This window comes from Vidua chalybeata, chromosome 7, assembly GCF_026979565.1.
Source record: "Vidua chalybeata isolate OUT-0048 chromosome 7, bVidCha1 merged haplotype, whole genome shotgun sequence".
Taxonomy (NCBI): Eukaryota; Metazoa; Chordata; class Aves; order Passeriformes; family Viduidae; genus Vidua; species Vidua chalybeata.
Genome location: NC_071536.1, coordinates 8840337 through 8865573, shown reverse-complemented (window position 1 = coordinate 8865573; position 25237 = coordinate 8840337). Strand labels below are relative to the sequence as shown.

The 25237-nt window shown below is 39.7% G+C and overlaps 1 protein-coding gene across 1 annotated transcript in view; it reads left to right on the top strand.

Annotated features, from left to right (window-relative positions):
* Positions 1-1836: 1836 nt before the first annotated feature.
* Positions 1837-25237, top strand: part of STAT4 (signal transducer and activator of transcription 4) — a 39475-nt gene continuing 16074 nt past the window's right edge. Inside the window, exons 1-10 of the mRNA XM_053948145.1 lie at positions 1837-1964; positions 3438-3582; positions 16073-16171; positions 16965-17057; positions 18934-19012; positions 20586-20671; positions 21291-21442; positions 22570-22728; positions 23643-23735; positions 24571-24630. Of these exons, the coding sequence (XP_053804120.1) occupies positions 1837-1964; positions 3438-3582; positions 16073-16171; positions 16965-17057; positions 18934-19012; positions 20586-20671; positions 21291-21442; positions 22570-22728; positions 23643-23735; positions 24571-24630 (1094 nt within the window). The remainder of the gene's footprint in view (positions 1965-3437; positions 3583-16072; positions 16172-16964; positions 17058-18933; positions 19013-20585; positions 20672-21290; positions 21443-22569; positions 22729-23642; positions 23736-24570; positions 24631-25237) is intronic.

Below are 25237 nucleotides of genomic sequence, written 5' to 3'. Positions count from 1 at the left end.
GAGCGCCTGGGCAGCCGAAAAGCGGGGCTGGTCTGCGCTGTCCGGAGTGCGGCCGGACACGGCTCCATCCCCGCAGCACCCGCTCCTTGCCGGCCGGCTTACAGTGACAGCGTGGTTTGGGGTGGAAGGGACCTTAAAGATCACGTCGTTCCAACACCCTGCCGCGGGCAGGGACAGCTTGCAACAGAGACCAGGATGCTCAGAGCCCCATCCAACCTGCCCTCGAGCACCTTCTGGGCTGGGGAGTCCACATCTCTGAGCAACCTGTTCCCACCCTCACAGTAAAGAATTTTAAATGTCTAATCGCGACCTACTCCCTTTCAATTTGAGTCTATTACCCCTGTCCTCTCTTGTATAGTGTTGGCCCATCTTTCCTGAAAACTTCCTTTCAGTTCCCTTCAGGGGGCATTCACGATGAGCTACAACTGCCCGACTTCTCAGCTGTCCCTGCAAAACCTTTTGTGCAAAGGGAACATGGGTTGTTCGAGCATGTCACAGAAATCCCAGGGACAAACGCCACCTATGTGCTCTGCAACAGTTCATGCATGTGAGCATCCCTGCAACTTACATGGCAGGCCTAAGGGGGCTGCAGGCTGGACGAAATCTTGCCTTTTTTTTTTTTCTAACTTTAGATAAAAATATTAAATTTCCTCACTAATCTTGTTAGGATATCATAATCACCAGAATTCACTAGCATTTACAATAAAAACTCCCACTGAAAGTGAACAGACTTTAAAATCTGTTTGTGTGGGGGTTTTTTTCCCCTTAGTGTGACTTCAGAAAAAAAGTTACAGGTCAGATTCAGTGATCCTGGAGGTCTCTTCCAAACCTTAACAATTATCTGATTTTATTCTATAAATTATTAATGCATAACAATTTGATTCCTTGTATGTATCACCAGAAATAAAGTTTGGGATTCTTTGTAACTGTCAATACAGCAACACAGACAGTGAAACACTCCTAACTCCTCCTCAGCAATTTAAAAAAACAAAGTAAATATTCAGGCAATATTTTTTTCCTCTCAGAATGGAAGTAATAAGGAGGAGAGAAATGTCACTGGGGCACATTTCCACTGACTTATATACAGTGTTCTTCACACCACACACAGAATCATCCTATCAGCCTTCGTTGAGAAACTAAAACCTGTCACTTTTACTTTTGCATGAGTAAGGACTCCATTAAACCTTCAGATACTACTTTTTTTTTTTTTTTCTTCCGACTTTAAAAATGCAAAATGAAAGACTACAGCATTAAGATATGATATCTTTATTTGAAACTGTTGACATTCTGAAACTATAATTCAGAACTGGAAATAGAAAAGCTACATATGAAAAGGTCAGCTTTCTACAAAAATGTCCATTTTGATGAAATCTTGTCTTTTTCTTCAGGAAAAGTTTCTATCAAAATGTTCCAACAGATCCATAGTGTGTTGGCCCACTTCAGTCTTTAGCCCTGAATGTATTTTGTGTCTTTTGTTAAGATGAAATGGAAGACCACCTCTGGTATGGGATCAGGGTGTTGACAGAGCTCACTGATCTCAGCCCTAGGACTGAGATCCCAGGACACATCAAATATAATCCTATGGCAATTTAAAGTAGAGATGAACTACATTTAGGTTGTAAAGCAGTACTCTCCTAACAGAAAATGTGGGGCTTTAGGAACAGCACAATAACACACAACCATGATGACTTTAGGAAAAATTTGAGCGGTATGAATTCACCAAAAAGAGAGCAAAATCATTGCTTTCCAATGAAAATAACCAACTTATGCAGTTTGGATTAGTAATTCATATTCATTTTTCAGTTGCAAACATGTTTAATTCTTTTCTTTTGTAGTATGTCCCAATGGAGTCAAGTTCAACAACTGGAAATAAAGTTTTTGGAGCAGGTAGACCAGTTCTACGATGATAACTTCCCCATGGAAATCCGGCACCTTCTAGCACAATGGATAGAAAGCCAGGACTGGTAGGATTTCATTCATCCTGTCTCCTATCACCAACAATTCTTTTGTTTGCTGGCAGGCTTTAGGGTGCTCATTTACAAACTGTGCAGGTATCTACATTCCAGTAGTACTATTGCACTAGCTATGGATTTAGCCATTTGAACTTAGGGAATATTGGGAGGTGAAGTCTCACATTTGAACTTACTCCTAAACAAAATCCAATAAAAATGGATTTTTAAAAAAATAATGCAAGTTAATTTTCAATGGAAATGTTATACATTTACCTCTTGCAGCATAAAATTATTCTCTTGTCCAAAACTGCACTTAAAGCTGGATTATTCTGGGGAACAAGCCAGCTGTTTACAGGAGCTGTTCTCTAGGAGGTCAATTTCTGCACAAATTTAGATTCAATTCACTTGAGAGTTATCTTAAGAAAATTCCAAACTAAATGAAAAAAAATATATATTAGTCATACCAGAAAGAGACATCTCAATTTTTCAAGCTAAATCCACAGGACTATTGGAGCACTATTGTGCAGGGGGGGGGAAATCTGCTAAGGAATAGAATCCTTCTTTACAGTTTATGGCTCCATCTTTATGGGGCTGTGGCAACATGGGTAACATTAAAATCTCCTTTTTGCCAGATGTGGAGCTAGCAGGCGTATCTCAAACAGGCACCTGCTATTTGTGAGGCAAGGAGAGAGGCTATCCCAAGGACAAGGATGCCATGCTGCCCAAACTTTTTCCTCCTCAGTTTTGCTCACTAATGCCCATTGCCCTGCACATACCAGCTGTACCACGAACAGCAGAACCAATAAAGCCTGGCTTTCTCTGTGTCTGTGTCCCCTACATACCCTTGACCAGTAGCCTCAGAGTCCTCCTGTATCCCCAAATAGTTTGGCTGGGGGAAGGCTCAGCTGCTGCCTGGTGGGAAGAGATGTATCTTCTGCCTGACCATCTGGCTGTTGCCTCCTGGAGCAAGTTATTGCTGCTGTTTCCCTCAGTGGAGACGCTAATTTGGATTCCTTTCTTCTACCAACCTGCCAGATTGCCATGAAATTTGTAAGAATGTTCTATCTTTTGGACTTCAAGGCTGTTGCCAACTTTCTCTGAAACTGGGCAGCAAATTCAGAAATTATATCTGTGTGACTGAGTGAGAGGGACAGTTTGCATAAGCCCCATTTCCTCTGACAAGTGAGCTGGAAGTATTTAAATATTCACTGGACCAGAGACTAGAAAACCCTGATTGTCTCCTCTGGCTGACTCTACTCTCTGTGCTAATACCTCACCCTCTTTTTATGCATATCTATAGGAGTATAAAAAAACCCGCACAAAATCATAAAAATCATTATTCACAAGCTCTAACTATATGCAAGTCACCATATATTTAAAGTTTGCTGCCTAGATTTCTGAATAGATTATAATTTTCTGTACTGCTAGAGTGACACATCATGCAGCATTTTAAACATGTATTGTTGTTGTTCATTGACTCTTTAGGGAGGCTGCAGCCAACAATGAAGCAATGGCAATGATCCTTTTACAGAATTTGATAATACAGGTGGACGAACAGCTGGACCGGGTTTCGCAGGAGAAGAATCTGCTCTTGATCCACAACCTGAAAAGAGTCAGGAAGCTGCTGCAGGTGGGTCATTACTTCAAATGACAAATTGCACTGCACACTCTCACTGCTCTCTGGAGGCAGTGCTCGAGCTCTGTCGAGTGCAGTTTGTTCCAATGCCCAGCTCAGAGCTGCCCTGATTGCCATAGACTCCGAGCAGCTATGGGAAAACTGAGCCTTCAACAAGATAATTCAAAATAACAATTCCCCTGTCTTTCTGTGGAACAGTAATTCCTGTTTCAATGCATGCAGCTTGGATACAAATGCTGTGACTTCTTAGCTCTGTGCATATCTGTGTTTCACTGAGCTCTTACAAATAACACTGTACTGTGCTTATAGATGCTCACGTTTATTACAAATGTAATTACCACCTTTCAGACACCGACAGATATTTAACTATGGAATAAAATACATGTTTGGGGCTTAAGGCAGGACCATAAAAAAGGAACCTCTGTAAATCATTAGCATGCTTGCTGTTTCATGCTTTTCTGGGATTATTTGTTATGAATTACTTACAGGATTTACCGTTAAGCTTCTGCAAAATGATATTTATTTTGATTGGCTGAATGTTTCTCTAATAATTGTTTATCTAAGGCAAAGATTCTCAGAGTTCCACTTCATTAGTCACCTACTTCTTGACATCTATCTGTCTTCTGCATAAAGCAGATATGCCATGGAGTTTAATGAAAGTTTGGGGTTTTTTATCTTCTTTGATGGTGTTTTCCATAAGTACTTAAATGATAATTACATTGCTTGCCAAACATTTTCTTTATTTGAGACATATGTACATACACAGACACTGGCCTGGAAAATCCTAGCATGACTTCATCAATTACTTTGTTCTCTTTATGGCTGTGTCTTTCTACTCTTTATCCCTAATGGTGGCCTCTTAAAAATATGACACTATTTCCATTGCTGCTACTTTTTCATCCTGTGTTATGCAAGCAGCCTCCTGTAATTTAAAAATAAAGTCACTCTCTGTTTCTTTTCTGGTTTTTGGAGCAGCACTTTTCATAATTTCAGTACTCTTCAGACACCAAATTTACTCAACTGCAGAAATCCTGTTGTTTCTGTAATAATCTTGGCACATTTTACCACAAAGCTGTATCACCTTAGTAAAAGATTCTTCCACAGGGGTAGATGCGTGGAAAGAGCATTTCACACTGGTGTATTCCTGCCTTAAAAGACAATGCATTTATGATTTTACCATCACAATGTGCACAGGCAGAAGGACTAGAACATATTTACATACAAGCGCTACAAAATTAAAGCCTCTCATTGCTGTTCCTTCTACTCTTTGCCCCATTTATTTCATTCTAAATATTTTACCACAACTTGAAGCATCAGCTCTGTGTGCTCTGTCAAATTGGGCACACCAAGCCAAGCAATCAGGCCTTGGGTGAACTCATTTGAGTTCATGTAATAATCAGTGTGAAAATGGCCTGAAGGAGAACCCTTTCTTTCAAGTGCTGTCACATTTGGAAATTATATCATGATGTGCTTCAGGAAGAGCACAAAGCAAAGGAGGTTTATTCCAGAAAGGCAAGAGGAGGGGAATTTCAAGTGATTTGTGATTAAATGGTTTCTCAGGTGCTAGGGTCTGAGTCACAATTCCAGAACAAGCCAAAATGCTTAGGCATCCCCATTACAGCTGAACCGTGTTAGGAATTCCTTTAGAGGACATGTGTGATACTGGAATTATACTGCTTATAAAACAGGATCTGAGTCTTGAGCATTGCAGTAGAATGTTTCTAGGTGAAAAGAAACCCAACAGCTCTCCCCATCACTAGTAATGTTGACCTTTCTTCATTGCATCAAGACAGCCCATAACCTGAATTTGTACAAAAAAAGCTATCCATTCGCTTTCAAAATACACATGTAAACCACCAAAAACTGGATGGCACTTTCACTGCTGGAGCTTTTTCTGATCTTGAACACTATCACCCACAGTCTATATTCCAATCTCCAAAATAATTAGAATAGGCTGGAGTAGGACCAGGTTCTTGCAATGCTTGATAACAACCTATTATTGGATAAGAAAAATAATTTATAGTGTCTTCAGAAATCTGTGACACCAGAATTTTTGACTTTTGTGTCAAACACTGTGTTACAACTTATAAGGTATAGGGCATAGAGGATAAATGCATTTTCAGCCAAAGTATGGGCTGCATGTTCTGCAAAGCTGCACAGGTAGTCTCCTGCTGCAGCTGTTAAAGTTATTTCTTTCACTGAATAGGTAAGTACATCAATGCTAGAGTAGCTGAAATCAGCTGACAGCCTATCCTTGTTATCAACTGTCAAGTATTATTAATGGACTGAATATGACACATAGCATGGACAGTATGTTCTGAAATGTTCTTAATTTTGAGTATACAAATTATCTAATTATGGGTCTAATCTTTTGTTAATGCATCACTGGTTGCATTTTATTGCTAAATATATGAGAAGATTGGAAACGGACATTTGGCTTCCCACCCACAGCTGGAAGTCCTTGCAGATACCTAACTCTAGCAATTGGAGCTAGTTTGTGACAGGTTCATGAGACAGCACCAGAAAAATGTGACTGATGTAGAGAGCAGGATGCCATGCTCGTCCTTGTCCCAGCACACCACCTGGGGAACAGGAAGCTGGAATGCTACGCTGTAAAACTAATGAGGTTTTTCAGTGACAGATGAAAGAAACACTGGGTTCCTAAATAGGGGAGGAAGCTGCTTTTGTAAACGTCTTTTCCTATCTGGTGACAATGTGAACAGTGTTGGTTTGACTTTCTCTGAAGGTTAGTTACCATGAGCCCACCTTTATCTCTGCTTCACTCTCTAGTGCAAGCACTTCTTTGAAATTTCACAGTTCCCTCCTCTTCCTTCCCCTCTGAACCACACGCAGATGCACAGACCCTTGTGCATCGTGCACACACACAAAGCTGTCCAACCACAATACAAGATCTGAGTACAATGTTTGTTCATTATTTTGAGCCAAATTGTGCTACCCTATTGAGTAATACCTGACAAAATAGATAATGCTGGAAACCAGCACTTATCACTATGTACACAGCATAGTGCTGTGAGCTGTGGTAAAGGTTCCTCAATGCTATGACAATAGCAATAATAAAGAAAAATTCAATTAGAGAACACACAAAAGCTATTCAAAGCACCCTCCAGTTCTTGACAAAACACAAATTGAGAGACTGACATTTAATCAGAAATACAACTGGATGGTTAGTGAAAGGCAGCCTCAGAAGAGGAAGCAATGCACACTTCCTAAGTGGCCTGTGCAGCTGTTTTCTAGACAGACAAGGACTCCTTAGGATCAAGACTCCTGGTGCTGTTACTGAGTCTGGAGAGCATTATTTCTAGGAGTCTCCAGCACCTCAGCCAAACACACCTCACCTAAAAGATTTCCCTGAGATATTTGTTATGAAATTGAGAAAATCTTCTATTCTGACTGTTCTCTGAAACATCTTTACATAAATATGTTAGTTGTTCTGTGAAAATAAGAATGGAAATAGTGAAAGAAAAGAGAATTTGCCTGCCTCAGTTGCAATACAAAGTTTTGGGCAACCTTGGGGGTTGTGAAGGGCAGAGAACAGAAGTCCAAGCAGGAAGGTGGGTCTGCCTGGCACCCCTGCTTTCAGAACACAGGGACCATCCCTATTCTCCCACCCTTAGAGAAATAACTATGGAGTGTGGCATTCTTGCTTAGACTGCTTACATTTCCAAAATTATCTGCAGGCAAAAAGAAACACTGGATAGTGTTTCAGGAAATACATAATTTATAAAAAAGTTATAAGCACTTGAAAATAGTGTTAAGAAACTTAGCTAAGCAGCTGTGGTCACTGCTAGCTCTCTGTAATTCACTTCTCTATTTCTTGCTTTCATTGAAACATTTCTTCTTGACATTAATCTGGCATAAGTGCACATACTGTATTAAAATCAGGGTCAGCATTTTAGGTTAAAATCCTTCATATTTGCTTCCTACATTATTATTACTTCTTTAGTCAGTAAATTTGATTCATTTTTATAGCAGAGCAGCCTTTTGTTGCTGTGCTCTTCAGTGGGAGACAGAACAGCACAGTCACTTTCTAAGGTTAAATTCTCTGTCCATCTTCCTAGAGAGCTCCTGCTCCCCCTCAGAAGCAGTCTTGGAAAGGGAAGAGGGAGAAAATGTTCAGAGACCGTGGGGGGAAGAGCAGGGAAACTATGCTTATAGTTCTTTCTCCTTCTTAAGATCTAGATGGAGAAAAGCAAAGCAGATTAGTCACAAGGAGAGGGTTTGTGCTGTTGTTATGACAACAAAATGTAAAGGGCAGATGTTAAGCTTTGAAGAGCTGCCTAGCACTTCTAGGAACCACACTGCAGATGTAGGAGTCTGCATGACCTTGGCCTGTGGACAATTACACCCCAGTTTTCAGAAGGGACGTTTCTACGTGACAGCATACACCTGTCCCTGATGTCAGCCCCCATGCCATACACCAGTGCATTTAGTGCTCAGAGACTCTCATGGAAGACAGGCACTGTCCACATTCCTGACTCACATGCCAAAATTCTGGGTTGGGAGAGAGCAGCCAGGCAGTGCAGCCATGGAGCCAAGGGCAGGGGAGGCTCAGAGGAGCCTGGGAATCAGAGATGTGCACTGTGCCTCTGTGTCCCACCGTTCCATTGAGGAATGATGCTGGTGGGCAACTGCCTGGTCAGCTCTGGGATGTCCTTCCCCACACACACTCCAAGCTGGAAACCTGTAGCACTCCTTTTGCTAGACAAGAAGTAGCTCCATGGAATGCAGCCTGGCCCAAGTGTGGGTTCAGATGAGCTCTCAGGAGGAGCCTCTCTCTGTGCTGTGCTCTGCGACAGGTGCAGGACAACCCCATCAGGACAAAAGCAGAAATTCCCAGAATCGTCCTACTCATAACTGAAGCCCTTATTTATGCTCTGGTCTCAAGATAACTTCTGAAAGCAATCCCTTCTCATTAATGGCAACATGCATCTGTGTCACTTCTCTATTTATGGTATTCAGGGTGAAATCTGATTACGTAAATTTTCCTTTATAAAAGTGAAATAACAGATTTCAGGACTAAGAAGGGCTGCTCTGCTCATTTACCACTGAATCCTGAGTTAATGAGTATACTGTGTGCTCTGGGGAACAATTTGCTGTAAATTATGTATATTCATGAAATTCATTTAATTGTCACAGCAGATTCTCCAGTATTGGTGAACTTTACCGACTCCCTGGCCCTGCTAGAGCCGAAGATGAGGGGAGGGAGGGTGATGGGATTATGCCTGAATGAGCAGGTCTGTGGGCACATGCACCATTAACACCTTAGGGTCTGTTTACAAAGGGAGAGGTCAGGCAGAAGCACCAGGTCTGCTGATTCACACCAACCAGTTATATAAAAACAAGCTTTTGGAAGTTATAGTAAGTAGGTGGAAAATAGTTCTTTACTTACATTACTTTATTCAACACAGCTCTGGCTGTTTTTATGGTAAGGTCTGGAAAGTATCTGAAAGTATCTTCTGTCATCTAAAACATATATTAAGGCACTTTTTTTCCACAAATACATCTTTACATGATGCTGCTTCAAACAGTAACACAGCAGTGCATTCCTGATTCTGTGTCCTGTTCCTGCTTATACTGCCCAGTTTGTTTCCATCTGCGATGGGCACTGAACACCCCTGTGCTTCTCCAGATAGAACTAAGTGAACATATAAAGGTTCCTTAGTTCAAGTGACTGTTTACCAAAGCCTCTGTACCAGAAAGGAACATGCATGAGGAATCCTAAGATGATTCAGTTCAGTACATCAAAGAAAGGGGACAAAATAGCATTAGATCTGAAACAGGACATTCCAGTTGGTGCTCGACAAACAATTCCAATAAGCCCTGTGCTGAGAAACAGTTGCAAGGAGTGGAAACAGCCATTGATGTTTAAGTTGCAGTTTCCTGTTAAAGCTTACAAAAGGGTGAGAATGGAACAAAATAGAGAAAGTTCCTAATAAACTACGGAAGATCCATTTCAAAATGTTATTTACACGTATTTAGCACTCGTGCAACCTGCCAGATCAATAACTCAACATGGTAAAGTAGGACGTGTTTTGAACCAGCGTGTCCTGCTGTCTAACACAATTCAGATTGTATTAGACTGCTCCCAGTGAGTTTTTCAGTACAACCATTAAAGCTGTTTACAGAAAATTTTGGCGTGCAAATGGGAAACCCCGCACAGAAATCTGTTTGCTAAAGCAGCTAGGAATCTGCTCCTAGCAACTGCAGCTTGATGACTGCAGCTAATAAAAGTTTTTAAAAATTGTTGGTACAAGTCTGAAAAAGGTTAACCTTGGTACAAGTAAAATACTTTGGAGTTTCTAGTTATTATTTAAAGAATGCAAAAAAAAGTTTATAAATGTTTCAGTTTGTTCTTGTAGAATGAAAAAGAGTTAACTTGCAGACAGAAGTAAAAATACAAGCAAATTAAATAACCTCTTGTGGGCTTTGTTCATTCTGAGCCCAGTTGCAGTTGAACATCTGCCCGAGAGATTAGTTAATAATACTCAGGTCTTTGTGCCCAGAGGAGGAGGGGGATGTGGAGATCAGTCCTCTCTGTCCTCTGATGTTTTACCCTTTTTCATAGGGAAGATGGTATTTTTATTTACTTTCAAATAAATCTCACTTAAACAAGAAGTTATTTATTCTCAAATAAGTATCAAATAAGAAGCAGCACTACATTTTTCACCCCTCTCTGTCTATACAGTTCTACTGTCTGATGATGATTTCTACAGAAATGTTTTTTCTGTAGTTTTATCTCACCCTACGTGCACAGAAATCTGCTGTTTCTGTAGATTATTCCTTGACTGGTTTTAGTGGCTGCTGGGAGGGACTCAGCAGTGGAATTTGAGAGGTGGAGAAAAAACCTCTACCTTCACAGCTCACTGCTGTGGTTTTACAGCTTTGCCTATTGCAATTTAGTTGCACGTGCCCCCCCAAAAAATTATGATCATCTGGAAGTTATGCATCATACACTATGAGAAAACTACAAGACTACAAAGCTGTGTCTTAGGACTTCCCACTCATCATGGGAGTTTTCTAAAACAATGAGGTTGCCTTTAAGTTCTCTCACATATTTTGAGAGGGGGGGAGGAGAAATCTAAAAATAAAAGTACAAGAGCAGTCTAAATAGATAGTGTCACAGGTACTTCCTCTTAAAGACCTAGATAAAACATAGACATCTTTCTAGTAGAAGATTTTTTAGTAAGAATACTGCCTGTTTAAGTACAAGCTTTCAAAAAACTCCCAAGCACTTAACCCTTATCAGGCTAACACAAGGACCAACTCTTTCTTTGTATTCTGCTGTTGTCTTCATTAGACTTTCTGCCTGGATACATAAACAAAGGTTGAAAACAAATCAAAGTGAAGTGTTATTTGTCATATTTGAAGGTGAAAACGGGAAATATGTATGTACAGCTATGCCTTCCCACCCACACATTCGAGATACACAGCTAAACCAAATCCTTCTTCCTTTCAAAAAGTAAAATGATAGACAAAAGGGGTTTTTCTCCCAGTTTTTGATTTTATGAAAGATGAGATATTTGCTTATCCAGAAAGATGCTGAGTACCAGACTTTGTAAAATAATCATATCACAAGTGAGCAATAGGGAAGGAAATGTATTTTTGCTTGACTTTTGTCTTGCTGTTTCCTATTTCTCCTCCCTTCCATCAGCTTCTTTAAGTATTCATTCAGTATGAACAAACACTTCAATGGTCATACTAAATAACCTTTCCACACCTCCAAATAAAGCTCCTATTGTATACAATCAAAAGGCTCAAGAAGGGCTTTTTCTAGCAGAAATAAGAAATACAGCTGATGGCTTTGAGAGTTAAAAAAAAAGATAGAAAAATAAAATAAAAAGGAGAAAAGAAGAGAAAACCTGACCAAATTCTGAAGCAATTTTCAGAATTGGAAAGCACCAAAACCTACTCAAATCCTTTTTTAGGTCACCTTGAAAACGCAGAGATAATCAGGCAAACCCCTGACTGACTTTCTAAAGGTTTCATAGCACATCCTTCCACATTACAAGTCGATACCAACTAACACCTAATCCCCTGCTTTACCCACTGAAAACAGAGCCAATTGCTCACCTAGGGCACATCCAGTATTCACTGATAGGTGTGTACAGAGCCCTTTGACACATGGAAAGCAGTCAGTGTTAGTGTGGCTGGGAGTGATCCACTTTGGGATGGAGGAAAATCAGCTACAATTTTGAAATTTTAAAAATGTGAAGAAAAGAAGAGTAAGAGAATGACTCTGGTCTAGATTTCTTCATTTTTGTCAGAGTAAGCAGTAAATTCCAGATACTAAAACTGACAGTTGTTTGGTGTTCTTTTTGAAAGCACATATATTTTAAAATGTCATAATAAGTATTTTAAAGTTTCTTCATGACCTTGCAGCTTACAGAATCTAACCTTGCATTTCCCCAGCCACTGTTTCATGCACATTTAACATACTCCAAAGAGTTCAAGCTGTTTTAAAATTTGGCTAAAGGGCATAAACTCTGCATGTTATAACGTACAAACTGTTTTTGCAGAAATGCCTCTTTGTTTTTCTCCATGATCTAGTAAGATACTGTCACAGCAGATGTCCCTGGAGTGGAAAGAGTGCATGCTGGGTGTCAGTAGGAAGGTTTTTCTCCAAGGAAATGTCATCAGCATTCTCAGAAAATTGTCTCCCGTTCAAAATGAAAGTTCAAGTTCCCCCTGTTTGCTTAAATTTAGCATCATGCTGGTAGTTGTTGAGAAGAATCCAGTCCAAATAAGATAACTTGTTGTTTGTTGTAACTCATAGCATGGAAAGATCTCATTGCAACAGAAGAGAGGAGAAAGAAAACTTCTAAGACCAACAAAATTACCGTAATATTAGCAGATATTTTGATTTGAAAGAAAAGCGAATCCTCCATTTCTCTGTGTTGGTATTTGTCAAAAGACAAATATAAATTTTCTCCTTACATGTTTAAACTTATTAATACCATTTTGTGTATCTAAAGAATCCACACTCCTTCCTCTTCTGGTTGCTAGTGTTCATGTCACTCTAAGGATTCCCTCATCTCAAGCCATTTTTTGTTATAATTCCTTAATTTTCCAACTTATAATACTCTTTTGCTGATAGGAGATAATTTTCAATTAGTCTTTCAGAAATCAAGGGCATGTTGGTCAATTTCTGCCCTCAGCCAAAGACAAAATAGAAGTGCAGAGCAACAAGAGCTGGCAGTAGGTGAATAATAAGAGAATACCAAGTAGTGCATTCCAAAGTGTAATTACAGCTGAGAGGTATAAAACACAGGCAGAATTTTTTTAGTGTTATTATTTTTCCAGAGTCCAAAACACGGTTATTGTGACTTATAGTAGCTAACATTATTCAATAAGTTGCAATTATTCAGATATTTAGTGCTACAATTCATTTATCAATTTATTACTGATGAGTTGCAATCCATCTGCTCCCTTACTGTAAAAAGGGCTGCTCCAAGAGCACAGGTAGCAGCTGTCTGTTGACCTTCTTGTTATCCATTCAAACTGAATCAAGTTGCAGAAACACCAGCCTGGCATAAGTATGGGAATCACTATGGACCCAGCTTGTTTCTACAGATTTATGAATTAGAGAAGAAAGAAAGAGAGGAGGAAAAGTGAATTTCCACTGCATCTCTCAATTCAGATGTTTTTCTCTTAATGAAACAAAGAAAAGGAGAGAAAGAGTTTTTGAAAGTTTTGCATATGAATCGTATCTAGAAACAGTAGGGAAGTCCCTAATAACCGGCATCCTTTGTGGGGAATTTTAACACATCCCACTGTCAGAATTTTAAGAGCCTCTTCTACATAAATTCATTTTTCCAGCTCCAAGAGAGGATATTTACTACTTCTTGACTTGGTCAAATAGCTTTTTTGGACCCCTTTAAACCCTTGCAGTGCTGGAATTCTGTTGGGCAGTGGTAAGCCAGGACTAAGGTAAGCCTCTTCAGGTACCAGCATATGGCATGGCCACTTACTGGCCATCTAGGGGGAAGGTGAAACCCTGTTTTACTGCCAAAACAAAGTAATAGCCACAAGCAGAAATTAACAGAGGAATTAATATGCCCATCAGCAGACTTACAGACTTACAGTGACAGATTTCTCCCCACAGCTTTCATCCCAAACCTTATTAGTAACAGGACTTTTCCCCTCTAATCAAGGTATAGATGGATGAGACAGGCTTAGCCATAACAGCTGAAACAAGGCAGGACTGTTCCCCCCTCTCCCAACTTCACATGTGCTCGTCCTTAACAATGAACTGATCCTTTGCTGAGCAGTTTCAGTCCACCGAGGAGCAGAAAACACAGTCAGTAAAAAAAGCATGAGTCATTTCCATGGCAGTTAGCAACCTGGATTGGCTCTCTGAGGAGTCAGGCACTGGGCTGGAGCACAGCCAGGAGCACAGCCACTCTGCAGAAGTTAATTTGCCCTGGCTGTTGCTGTTGGACCTCAGTTCCACATGACACCCCACTCAATTCTTTGCAGGAAGATCACAGCCATTTCCCACATTGCTCTATTCCCTTCCCAAAGCTACATCCTGACACTACAGAGAGCGAGACTGGGAAATATGCCCAGCAAAGGGGGCTGTGAATATACTGCTGGACCTGAAGTGCAGTGGTGTTGAAGGAAGCGTGCAGCGACATCGTAGTTACTGTCCCTACAGCCATGGAGCTGCCAGGGAGAAATGTGTAGTGACAGATCTTTGGCACTGTTATTTGACACGGAAATCAGCAGTGTATCCTTAATCAAGTCTCCTCCCACTGCCCAGGAAGGAGCAGGCAGGGAGGGAGTGCTTGCTTGGTGTTTCATCTGAGGCATAGCGCGTCCTGGGTAGTATTACTCACCGCTTCTTGTTTACAGAGAAGCTCCTAAAACCAGTCAGGTTCATAACTCCTGTTTCTCAGGGTAATTGATACAGATGGTTGCTGGAGTAAAGTACCATCCTGAACTGCTGGAGTAAAGTACCATCCTGAGATCAAAGCAGGCACAGCGCTGGGGCTACTCTGGGTGTGCACTGGTTGCACTGCGGAGCATGTACCTAGTCCTGTTCTGAAAAGATTTCAGAAACCATAGAAACAAAGTTTCATTTCATTGCTAACAATGACAGGGCAGTCGAAGCTTCCTTGGAAGGGAACATTTGGTACCTTGGTTATTTAGTTTTAAGAGCCCTGTATCTTTCACCTTAGTCCATACCTGGAACCACAGTACACGTGGTATTTAATACCAAGCAACTCAAACCAAGTTGCCATGATCAAAACTACCATTGTTAATACGGTATTTCTTTACTTTGCAATTGAAGTCGAAACATATTTCAGATTACACATTTTATGCATAAGGTCACAGGAAATGTTCAGTGAAAAGCGTTAGAAAGGTATGTTTAATGCCACTGTACTTGTTGCATACAGAAGCAATGTGTTCACATTTCTGTCAGATGCATTCACACCCTTGTGTCTAACATAACAATTGGTATGAGACATCAAAAGAAGATATGGCATTAATTAAAGTATGTATAAACTTATTGTGCCACATTCAGAGACAGCTAGAATAAAAGAGGTTCTGAGTGGCAGGGAGATGGGATGAAAATAAAGACTAATGATAAAGAGGAAAAACTAGAGTAAGTCCAGAACTGGAAACTGTACAGGAAAAGAAATTAAATTGATTAACTCTGATAAATGGACAAACACTATGAGCATAGAATGAAGGGTATCTGAATGAATGATACTGAGAAACACTGAATGAATATATCACCATAAAGGAAGCTGCTTGAGAGCTTCCAATCTTATAAATACAGCATAAATCAATATTAGTTCAAATTGTGCCCAGTCCTCAGTCACGCATCAGCAATTCAGCACTTTATTTATGGTGGTGTAAAAATATAGATTTTTTTTTTTTTTTTTTTTGGTTCTTTGGCTCGGGACAAAAGTTACTTATTCTTTCATCTCAGGCTTTTTTTTTTTTTTTTTTTTTTTTTTTTTTTTTTTTTTTTTAAGAGAAAAATTGTTCATAGACATTAAAATTTAAGTCTTTTGCTTTATGCTGAGGAAGCTTTCCTGCTTGCATCATTACCATATTGATATGCTTACAAACTTTTTTGTTGGCAGAAGTGCTACATGCTAAGCAGCAACATCCTATTGAAAATCGAAGACGTGATAAAATCATGCCCAGAATAGGCTGACAGGAAAGCCCTTTCAAAACAGCTGTGTTAGCAGGGGAGCAATTTGATCTCCAAATTATACACATCTCGGAATTGTATCTTTATAATCTCTTCGAAACATTGTTAAGAATATTTTATGACGGTGGCAGTAACTGATGCCTCCCTGAAAGGCTGAACCAGCACAAGAAAGGGGGAGTCTTTTTCACCCACACCAATCTGAACACTCATAGACACTCATACATCATGTTGCTTGTGATTTCCAGAGGGACATCCTGAATTCTGGAATTTTTTTTGAGTTGTATTTACTTGTGCTTGCAGGGCAAATATCATGGTAATCCCATGCATATAGCAGTGATCATCTCAAACTGCTTAAGAGAAGAAAGAAGAATATTGGCTGCAGCCAGCATGCCTGTACAGGTAATGAATTACATTTCATTAATCTGCTCCATGTTAATCTGCTCACATGCTTTTCTGACCAAATCCTGTACCCTCATTCCACTGAAATGATTTGTGTGCACTAGGGGTTGCAAAATGTTGCCCTTTAAACTCACATTTGAACATCATTAGTGGCTCTACTCCTGGAAACATTGCTATGAGGGACTTCCATGTCACAGCTAATCTTCAAAGACTTTAATCTGTAGGAAAGGTTTTAAAGAGATTATTCTTTGCAAAACAGATGTGTGTATTTTAAATTATGCAATGCATTAATTCATATTAACTATGGAATGCAAAAGATATTCCATCCACTATTTTATAGAGTTATTGATGATTTTTATGTTGTTTGGAGAAAAAAATAATTCAAATTACATATGAAACTTATTTTGGGGAAATTGTTACATTTTTAAAACTCAGGGAGAATTTTTAAGACAAACGTGTTCTTGTTAATCACTTATGGATGTAATATGTATTCCTATATGAGTCTTGTGCCATGGATATTTTTTTAAAAATCTAATAATCTATATTTCATTTACTAGATGTTGAATGCCTGCAGTATACCCACACCTTTTAATCTCTTGGATTTCAAGGTTAAAGCGGCATGTTTTTCAAATGTGTAGAACTAAACTTGTCTGTGTGTTTGCAGCAGTCTCCAGATGGTTGAACACTGGCTTTGGAATTCCCTCTCTGTGCTGGAACTTGCAGTACAGTTTCTAGCACCTATTATTATTATTATTATTACTCACCCACCAATTATCTGTTCAATGTGTTCCAGGGGCCACTGGAAAAGTCTCTGCAGAGCTCTGTGGTTTCAGAACGTCAAAGAAATGTAGAACACAAAGTATCAGCGATCAAGAACAGTGCTCAGGTACCTTTTTTGTCCTGTGTGCTGTCTCTGCCCACATGATTTTCATACAGACACACCTGAATTGTCTTTAAGCAGGGTAGCACAAAGACTTCTGCCAGCAGACATTTTCCATTATTCCAAGGACATCTGCCCAGACCAACAGCTCAGGACACACCAGGATCCTCGGGCGTTAGCAGCTGTCTGGGTTCAGTGTGAGAGCTCCCTCTTTTAAAGCTGTCACACTCATCCCTGTGTGAGTTGCAAGCAGACCACTGAGTGCAGTAAGAGCATACCTCCAGTCTCTGAAAAGATGCGAGGTTCAGAAAATGTACTTTTGCAATTTCACCTCCTTTAGCTGGGTCAGCAGTAGCTTAACCTTCACAATCTCTGAGTCATGTATTGAGACCTTTGTTGAGCCAAAGGCTACGTGACATAATTATGTGGTTTGGAGTCATGAGGGGACAAGAACACTGGCAGCTGATGGTAACCACTCTCCAGGAGTTTCTCATGCCATTGCAGGCCAGAGCTGGGCTGAGCCAAACCTGTAGCTATGTCCCAGAGACCTTGAAAGCTCAGAGAATACCTGCCCATTCAGTTCAAGGCAGGATAAGGATTCAGAGTACTCACAGCTTTTTTGCTATCCCAGCCCCACTTTCAGCTTTGCAGCAGTCTCAGTGTAGAAACTGTATTTGAAATACCTGTCCATATGTTGTTCAAGAGCAACACTTCTGGTATACTGGAAAGAGATCCTAGCAGCATTCTCTTATCAGTGTCTCCTTTCACAGAGAAGAAGGGTTAGAGAGATCAAACCCTCAGAAGGATAAAGTGGTTTCAGAAGAATGTAATACCAGGTCTCTATCTACGCACAAGGTTGTAAGATAAGAGTTGCAGAGCAGAAAAAGCAGCAGCCTGTCATGCTGCTCCTCCTGCCTGTGTGGGGAAGCACAGCCACCCCTGAAGGACCAGTGAAAATGAGAACATTTTCTAGATAGCAGGGTTGGGGTTTTTTAAGTAGGTAATTAAGTTGAATGCAGAAATTAGCCAGCTCCTCGTGCATGTAATTTCATACTTTACACATATAATTTAAAACTTTAGTCTCCAAAATAAAGAGTAAGCCAAAATGGCTAATTGTGTGTGGGCTCATTTAGCAAACAAGTTTCTGTATTTTCACAGACTTCTAATGTGCACATCTTAGGAAACCAAAAAGGATTGTTTATGAGTTGTTAGCAAAATCAGGGCTTCCCATAAACAGCACAGAAATAGACATTCGAAGTACAACAGATCATATCCTACAGTTTTATTTTCCTTCTTTTGATGGAGTATTTTGATTTATCATTGTTTGGTTACTAGAATATATCTTTAATATTTTTTTACAGCACATATGAAAAGAAAGCTGCAAAATGCCAAAGCAGCAAATATATTTCATTTCTTTATCCAAATTCTTAAGACATTCTGTAAATAAATTCTGTGAGCTCTACTCCTGTGTCTGACTCCACCTTTTTTGGCTTTGCACACCCCAATTAAATTTCCTTTTAAGTAAATGTAAAATTATCTCTTTTCCCTGCTTTAAAGTTTCAAGAAGAGAGTAGCATTATTGGCATAACAATTTCAGTTAACTCGGGCTAACACAATCATTCCTACTTTCCTCTATGTCATTGCACTAGTAAACAAGAAGGGATAAAGCTGTATCAAAGGCCACTGTCAAAGGCAGGATAGAAGATAATATTTGACTTTCTAAACAAGTAAAACAAATCTGTAGCTGTAAATTTATTATTCAATCATACTTTATAAAGTTTACAAGATAGTAAACAAGGGTTCCCAGAACTGTTCAGGGGTTTTCAAATGGTGAGAAGGAAAACACTACATTATGCATTTGTTCATTTCTCTCCTGGGAAAGATGACTGACCAAGATGTGAAATACTTGGAAGACTTGCAAGAGGAATTTGACTTCAGGTACAAAACAATACAGAGCTTAGGTAAGAGGTTTTATACTAATTTTTAGATTTCCTAGGAAATGGCTGATTCTGCAGCTAGACTCCAGCATCAGGGGGTTTTGTGCATTACTTAAATAATACATGTAAACATAAAAATGGATCTTTGGTTTATATGAAGTTATAGTCCAGGAACATAATGACTCTTTTGGGGTTAAGAGGGTAAAGAGGATCATGATAAGAAAGTATAGTTATTTCCTATGGAAAAGCTGCCTAATGGCATGCAAAGTAGTACATTTCTTAATTTAAAGAACCTATTTTTCAATATCCTCACCTTTTACATGGCACTTCTTTGGGAGAATGTGGAAGAGACTCTTATTTCCCAGAGTCGTACAGAACTGATTTTTCTCACCTCTAACTTGGCTTTCTGTTCTTTTTTGACCACAGTGGTGATAACCAGCTGGTAAGCACTCTGAATGCATGTTTGACCAGCCTGTGATGGCTGAGATCTGCATGAGGAACAGTCCTTGCATGATTTCTTTCAGAAAAGAAACTGGGGTCTGCTTGTGTCTGCTCAGATATCTTTATATTATCTTCCTTTGAATATGCAGAGATACTGAGCTCGAAACATCCAAGTCCTTAAGCACATCAGTCCTAAATGTTGAAGGCTGGATATGACCCAGCAATTAGAAGAGTTGCCCTGGTTTAATGAGTTGTTAGTCATCAGGTCAGTCATAATTACTGACCACACAGATACCTGAAAGCTGCCCCACTTGCAAAATAAAACATGCTGACAGTAAATTACTCTCAGGGCTTAAAATTTCACTGCTCTGCTCCAGCACAGCCAGCTTAGAGTGTGTAGGAGCAATTGCTGTGGCTGAGGTGGTGCTGGTTACTTGTCTGCCTCTACTGAAACATCTACCCTAACTCAATAGGAAGGCATCCATCCAGAGCTTAGCAGGCACACAGTTGGCACCGATTTCTTTTTTGAATGTAGCATGAAAGATGCAAAAGGTCGGGGAAAGTGAGGGTGGGAAAGAGCTGCATGTGAAAGAGCATGGGTGAGCTTGGGGACTCTTGAAACTAGTGCCTGACCCAGAGAAGGACAAACGTTAGACAGAGTGGGAAATGCCCAGTGATCAGCGCTCCTGGCTGCTGAAATTCCCCTGGTGATGAACACTTCATCTCTGTTTCAAATGCCTCTCAGACAGACATTGTAATTCACATCAAGTCCAAAGAGCTTTAGCCTAACTGCTGACACCACGAGCTGTTTGTGTGTACAGATCAATCACTGAACCAAGCCAGAGTATATAATACACAGGAGTATGCACAGGGATGAGAAATTTAGAGAACTCTGGGTATCATCTGTATGTTTTCTGCCTTTTCCAGCCCCCTACACACATCTACAGACAGGATCCATAAAACCTTATGTTAAACTTTTACTAAAGTTAGTCCTTTCATATTAAATATGCTGTTACATAATCTACTGATGTCCACAGTTTATTTTTTAACTAGTTCTTGCTGAAGTCTGGTAGTGGCTTTTTTTCCTCTTCTCCCCTTATAAATAGGCACACACACCCACACATGTATTTATACTGATTTTTTTCATCCCCTGCAGAACAGAATGACAAAAACAGTGCCCTCATTAAACAGGAAATGTTGGCGTTGCAGGCGATGCTAAATACTTTAGACTACAAGAGAAAGGTTAGTGACAATGTTTTGTCATTTGTGGTTAATCTGCTTTCTCCCCTTATTCTCACACCAAATACTCAAATGCGTATGTGTGCCTTTCTAAATTTTCATCTTAGAAGAACAGACTCATTTCACAGGAGTTAAAAATTTGCAAAATGTTTGGGCAGGTCTGGATGATTTTAACTAGAAGTTAAGAAACTGGCAAGTAACAGCTCAGTCAAGGATATGGTTCTGCACACCTTAAGAGTGAAGCAATTTGAGTCCATGAGGGCAGGGTTATGATTAAATCAAGCAAACAGAAACACAATGCATTTTATATGATGCAAAACAAAAGCAGAACTTTTTGAATTTGACAGGGCTTGCAAGGCATATCTTGGATATATTATGCCCACAAAGAATGCAACACTCTTCCCTCCTACCCTCAAAAAAGAAAAAAAAAAAATTACTGAAGAAGAGTTCATAGGGATTCAGGATTAATGTACAATGGGTGATGAATCCTGTCACTGAAGCAATAGGAACTAAATATGGTTACTTTCAGAATAATTGAAACAAATGTAGTAAGCACTTAATGATAGTTGAATTCTGCAGCTGTTGCCTGTGGTCAGTCAGTGACACCTTTCCTATTTTCCAGGAAATGCTCAGTAAAATAGGGCGTGTGATCCATGAGATCGATATGCTGATGAGCAACATGCTGACCGAGGAGCTGCTGGACTGGAAGAGACGGCAGCAGATCGCCTGCATCGGGGGGCCCCTCCACGGGGGGCTGGATCAGCTCCAGAACTGGTAAACCTGCCCTGACCTCGCGCTTCCACTGAAAACCACAGGAAGTCTGCTGCACTTGAAATGATCATTCCCTTAGATCAGCTGCAACAGCAGCAAACTCACCAGCAGCTGAGAGTAAATAACTAAAAGGTGCTAGCTAAAAGCAACATTTGTTATTCAGACTGAACACTAGCCTGACTCGTGGCAGTCACTAATTTTTGGGTTTGTATCCTCCAGATAAATGACACATACTCTCTTGGGAGTTTTGCTTGAGTAAGAACGGTGCCAAGTTTGTCATTGAAGGTGGTGGGAGCTGTGTCTAGGCAGAGCTGGGTAGAGGCTCTATGCTTTCACTCCTCCAGACTTTACACTGTGTAGGGATTGAATGGCAGTAGTCTCTGTGATGGCAATTCTGAAGTGATTGCAAATAAAAAGAAAATAGCATTATATTTAAAAGACAGCGTACCCAGACAATGTAAACACAACATCATGGTCGTTACTCTCCCATCAAAATTCTCATATGGAAAAGGTAAAGTAAAAAGTAAGAATTAAAAAGGAAGGAAAATTACCAAGAAAATTTTAGGACTGAAAAAAAAAAAGTGGTTTTTTGCTTCTTTTTTTTCTGTGTAGGTTTTTTTTTTTCACTGAAGTACTTTTTTTCCCAACAAACATGCTAAAAATAGCTTTAAAGTCTAATTTTATATGCCCATACCCTATTGAACTGTTATCAAGTGTGTTTCGATTTCTTTTTCCTTACTGCTTTTACACTTCTTTAGTCTTGTCAGCTTGCTCATTCTATATAAATATTATCCTTTTAAAGAGTACATTTTGCAAAACTCCTGAGCTGTAGGAAATAATTAATGTTGGCACAAGTGCCCTCAGGACCATGTATATATTTCTTCCAAATTATCACAGACTGTGTTGCATTGTTGTGAAAATATTTATCTTTGAAGATAAAGCAGGTGATTTGCCCAATGTATTTATATACTCCTGTAAACAAAAGATGACTGGATGTGAGTTTGGGCAAAGCTGGAAAGCACCATTCAATACAGATTCTGATTTTCCCCAAGCAAGAACTTCAGTAGTTCTTGCATTCTAAGAAACAGTTTACAAGAAAGATTGCAAATCAATCTTTTGTCTTGCTGTAGCTTTACGCTGTTGGCAGAGAGTCTCTTTCAAGTCAGAAGGCAACTAGAAAAGCTGGATGAACTCTTGACCAGGCTGACTTACGACGGGGACCCTATTCCTGTGCAAAGACCTCAGCTGCTGGAAAAAGTCAACTTTCTGCTCTACAACCTTTTCCGGAAGTGCGTAAGCCACTGCCAAAGTGCAGAACTTTACCTCAAGTGGTACAACAGTGAGAATACACTGTTAAGAAAAAGGGGAAAAAAAGTTTGAATGTCTGAGGATTTTAAGGACCAGGTTCCTAACCCAAGAAGTATGTACAGCTGTCATCAGAATTCACAGAAACTGAAGGTTCCAGGCAGCTTCTCATGGGTAGCATTTAAGGGTTTGTCATCAAGTTCTGACTCTTAAATGAATGCCAGAAATCCCCGTATTCTAGGAGGAGTTATCTACATTCTGCTGAGAAAAGTTGTGACGTTTTGTGTTTGTGATTTTGCCTTTTTTTTTTTTTTTAGTAAATATTCCTTTTCTTTCCTCTGTCCCCCTCAAGCTACACTTCTTGCTGCCTTCCCAACTCTTGCAGCCCTTCTATTAGCAGATGAAATATTAGCATCATTTCTCTTGCCTTTTGTACAGGCTATACTAGAGATATACCACAACTGAGTCTCTGAAAGCAAAGTGGGCTCAATGTTTGCTCTACATATATATAAAAATTAAAATTATAGTTTAATTATTATCATTTTATTTCATTGGAGCAATGCTCAGTGTATTTTCATACACTGTTTTATGGCTCTGATAAAATTGTGGAAGACCAAGACTTTTATCATAATTGTGTTTTAGAATTATAGAATTTGGTGTGATTTTCAATGTCTTAAAAATATCTGTTTCTCACGGGAACAATTTCAGGGTAAGTTAGACCACTGGATCAGTTTGAGAACTGAGAGCTGGAATACATAGCTCCCACTTTGGCAACTGTAGAGAAATAAGTCTTTAAGCGATATCAGCCCCTTTCCCTTTCCCCCTCACCAAAAAAAAAACCTCCATCTGTTTGTTCATACGTATTTCTAAAAATCTATTTGTTTCACTTCTCCCACAGCTCCTTCGTGGTTGAAAGGCAGCCCTGCATGCCAACACACCCCCAGAGGCCAATGGTTCTCAAAACTTTAATACAGTTCACTGTTAAATTAAGGTAAGGGAAAAAATCTGATATAAACTCCTTCATTCGTGTACAGTATTTTATCCTAGCAGAATCTAGAAAGCAAAGCAGACCAACCTGCATTAGAGATCCGTTCAACTGCAGGGAAATTTTCTGGAATGGGGATATAAAGTCCACAGAATCTGTCATGCAGAACAAGTGGCTGTAAAGAGTAAAACACAAGGAAGAAAGGCACATTGTGGCTAAAGGCAGAACCTTTAGGGTTCTGTATGAATCAAATTCTTGTTTTAATGACTTTACAAACTGAGTAAATAATGATCCTTATCATACAAGCCACAATCAGAATACTCACAGCCACTTCTGCACAGAGGAAAGAGAAACTGCTGCATTTTGGGGGTCTTGGGTGAGTCACACACAAGTTATTTCTCTCCGAGAAGCTCCTTCCCTGACTTTGTGAAAGAGCAAAGGTTGGAGAAGAACTGTCATTTAATTTCCACCTTGCAGCACAAAGTTCATGGAGGGCTGGGGGTGAGAAGAGGTACATGAAGGAAAGCACACACACATCTGTGATGCAGTCAGAGATAATAGAAATCCATTTCCTAATTAATACTACGTTGGTGTCTCTCCAGCCACTCCCTCAAACACATGCTAACTTTTCCCCACACTTAGAGGCAGGGTAGGACAGCCACCACTGGAACAGCCCAGCTCCTCTTTTTGAGTATACAACCCTGTAAATTCTGTTGTAATCCTAGATGCCTAATCTGTTTTCAGATTGTAATAATTTCTGATATTTTAATCTGGAGCAACCAGTCTAGTGTTTTCTGGTGAGACATTCTGTTAATATTCACTCTCATTTTCTGTTTTGAAGGTTGCTAATTAAATTGCCAGAGCTGAACTACCAGATCAGAGTGAAAGCAACTATTGACAAGTAAGAAACTTAAAAGTGAAGATATTCTGTTGCTCCCTACAGAGACAACACAGGTTTTTTCAGTGGCTACCCTATCTGATTTTTAAACTCCTTTTAAAAGGAAAAGGAAAAAAAAATTAAAACCCACCAGTTAAAAGATCAGAGTAACACTTCTTTTTTTATATGGAAGACTTCTTTTTTAAAAACAAAGCTGCTAATTCTAATTAATTGTTTCAAATTAAAGGCAAGAAGTCCATTTAAGATTTGTCTCAAGACTTAGGAAAAAAAGTCATCAGACTGATACAGCAGCATTACACAAAAGTTTGAAATCAAACTGTATTGCATTTATGAGCTAGTTCATTTTGAAATAGCTCTGAACTCTCACGGTGCAACATCCCCAGCCCTAGGTACCAGCTACCTCCCTCCTTCTGCTTGTTGTGCTTCTGCAAGCCCCTAAAAACCACCTTGGCTGCATGGACATAGATGTGGGCCCACAAAAAAGAGGGAAAACACCCAGTGAAGAGGGAGCAAGAGAGAAGCCAGGGCTGTTTCTCTCAGAAGCCATGTGCCGTGTGATAATAAATAGCAAGATAAAGTACGCTACCTACATATGGCCAGGTGCAAAAAT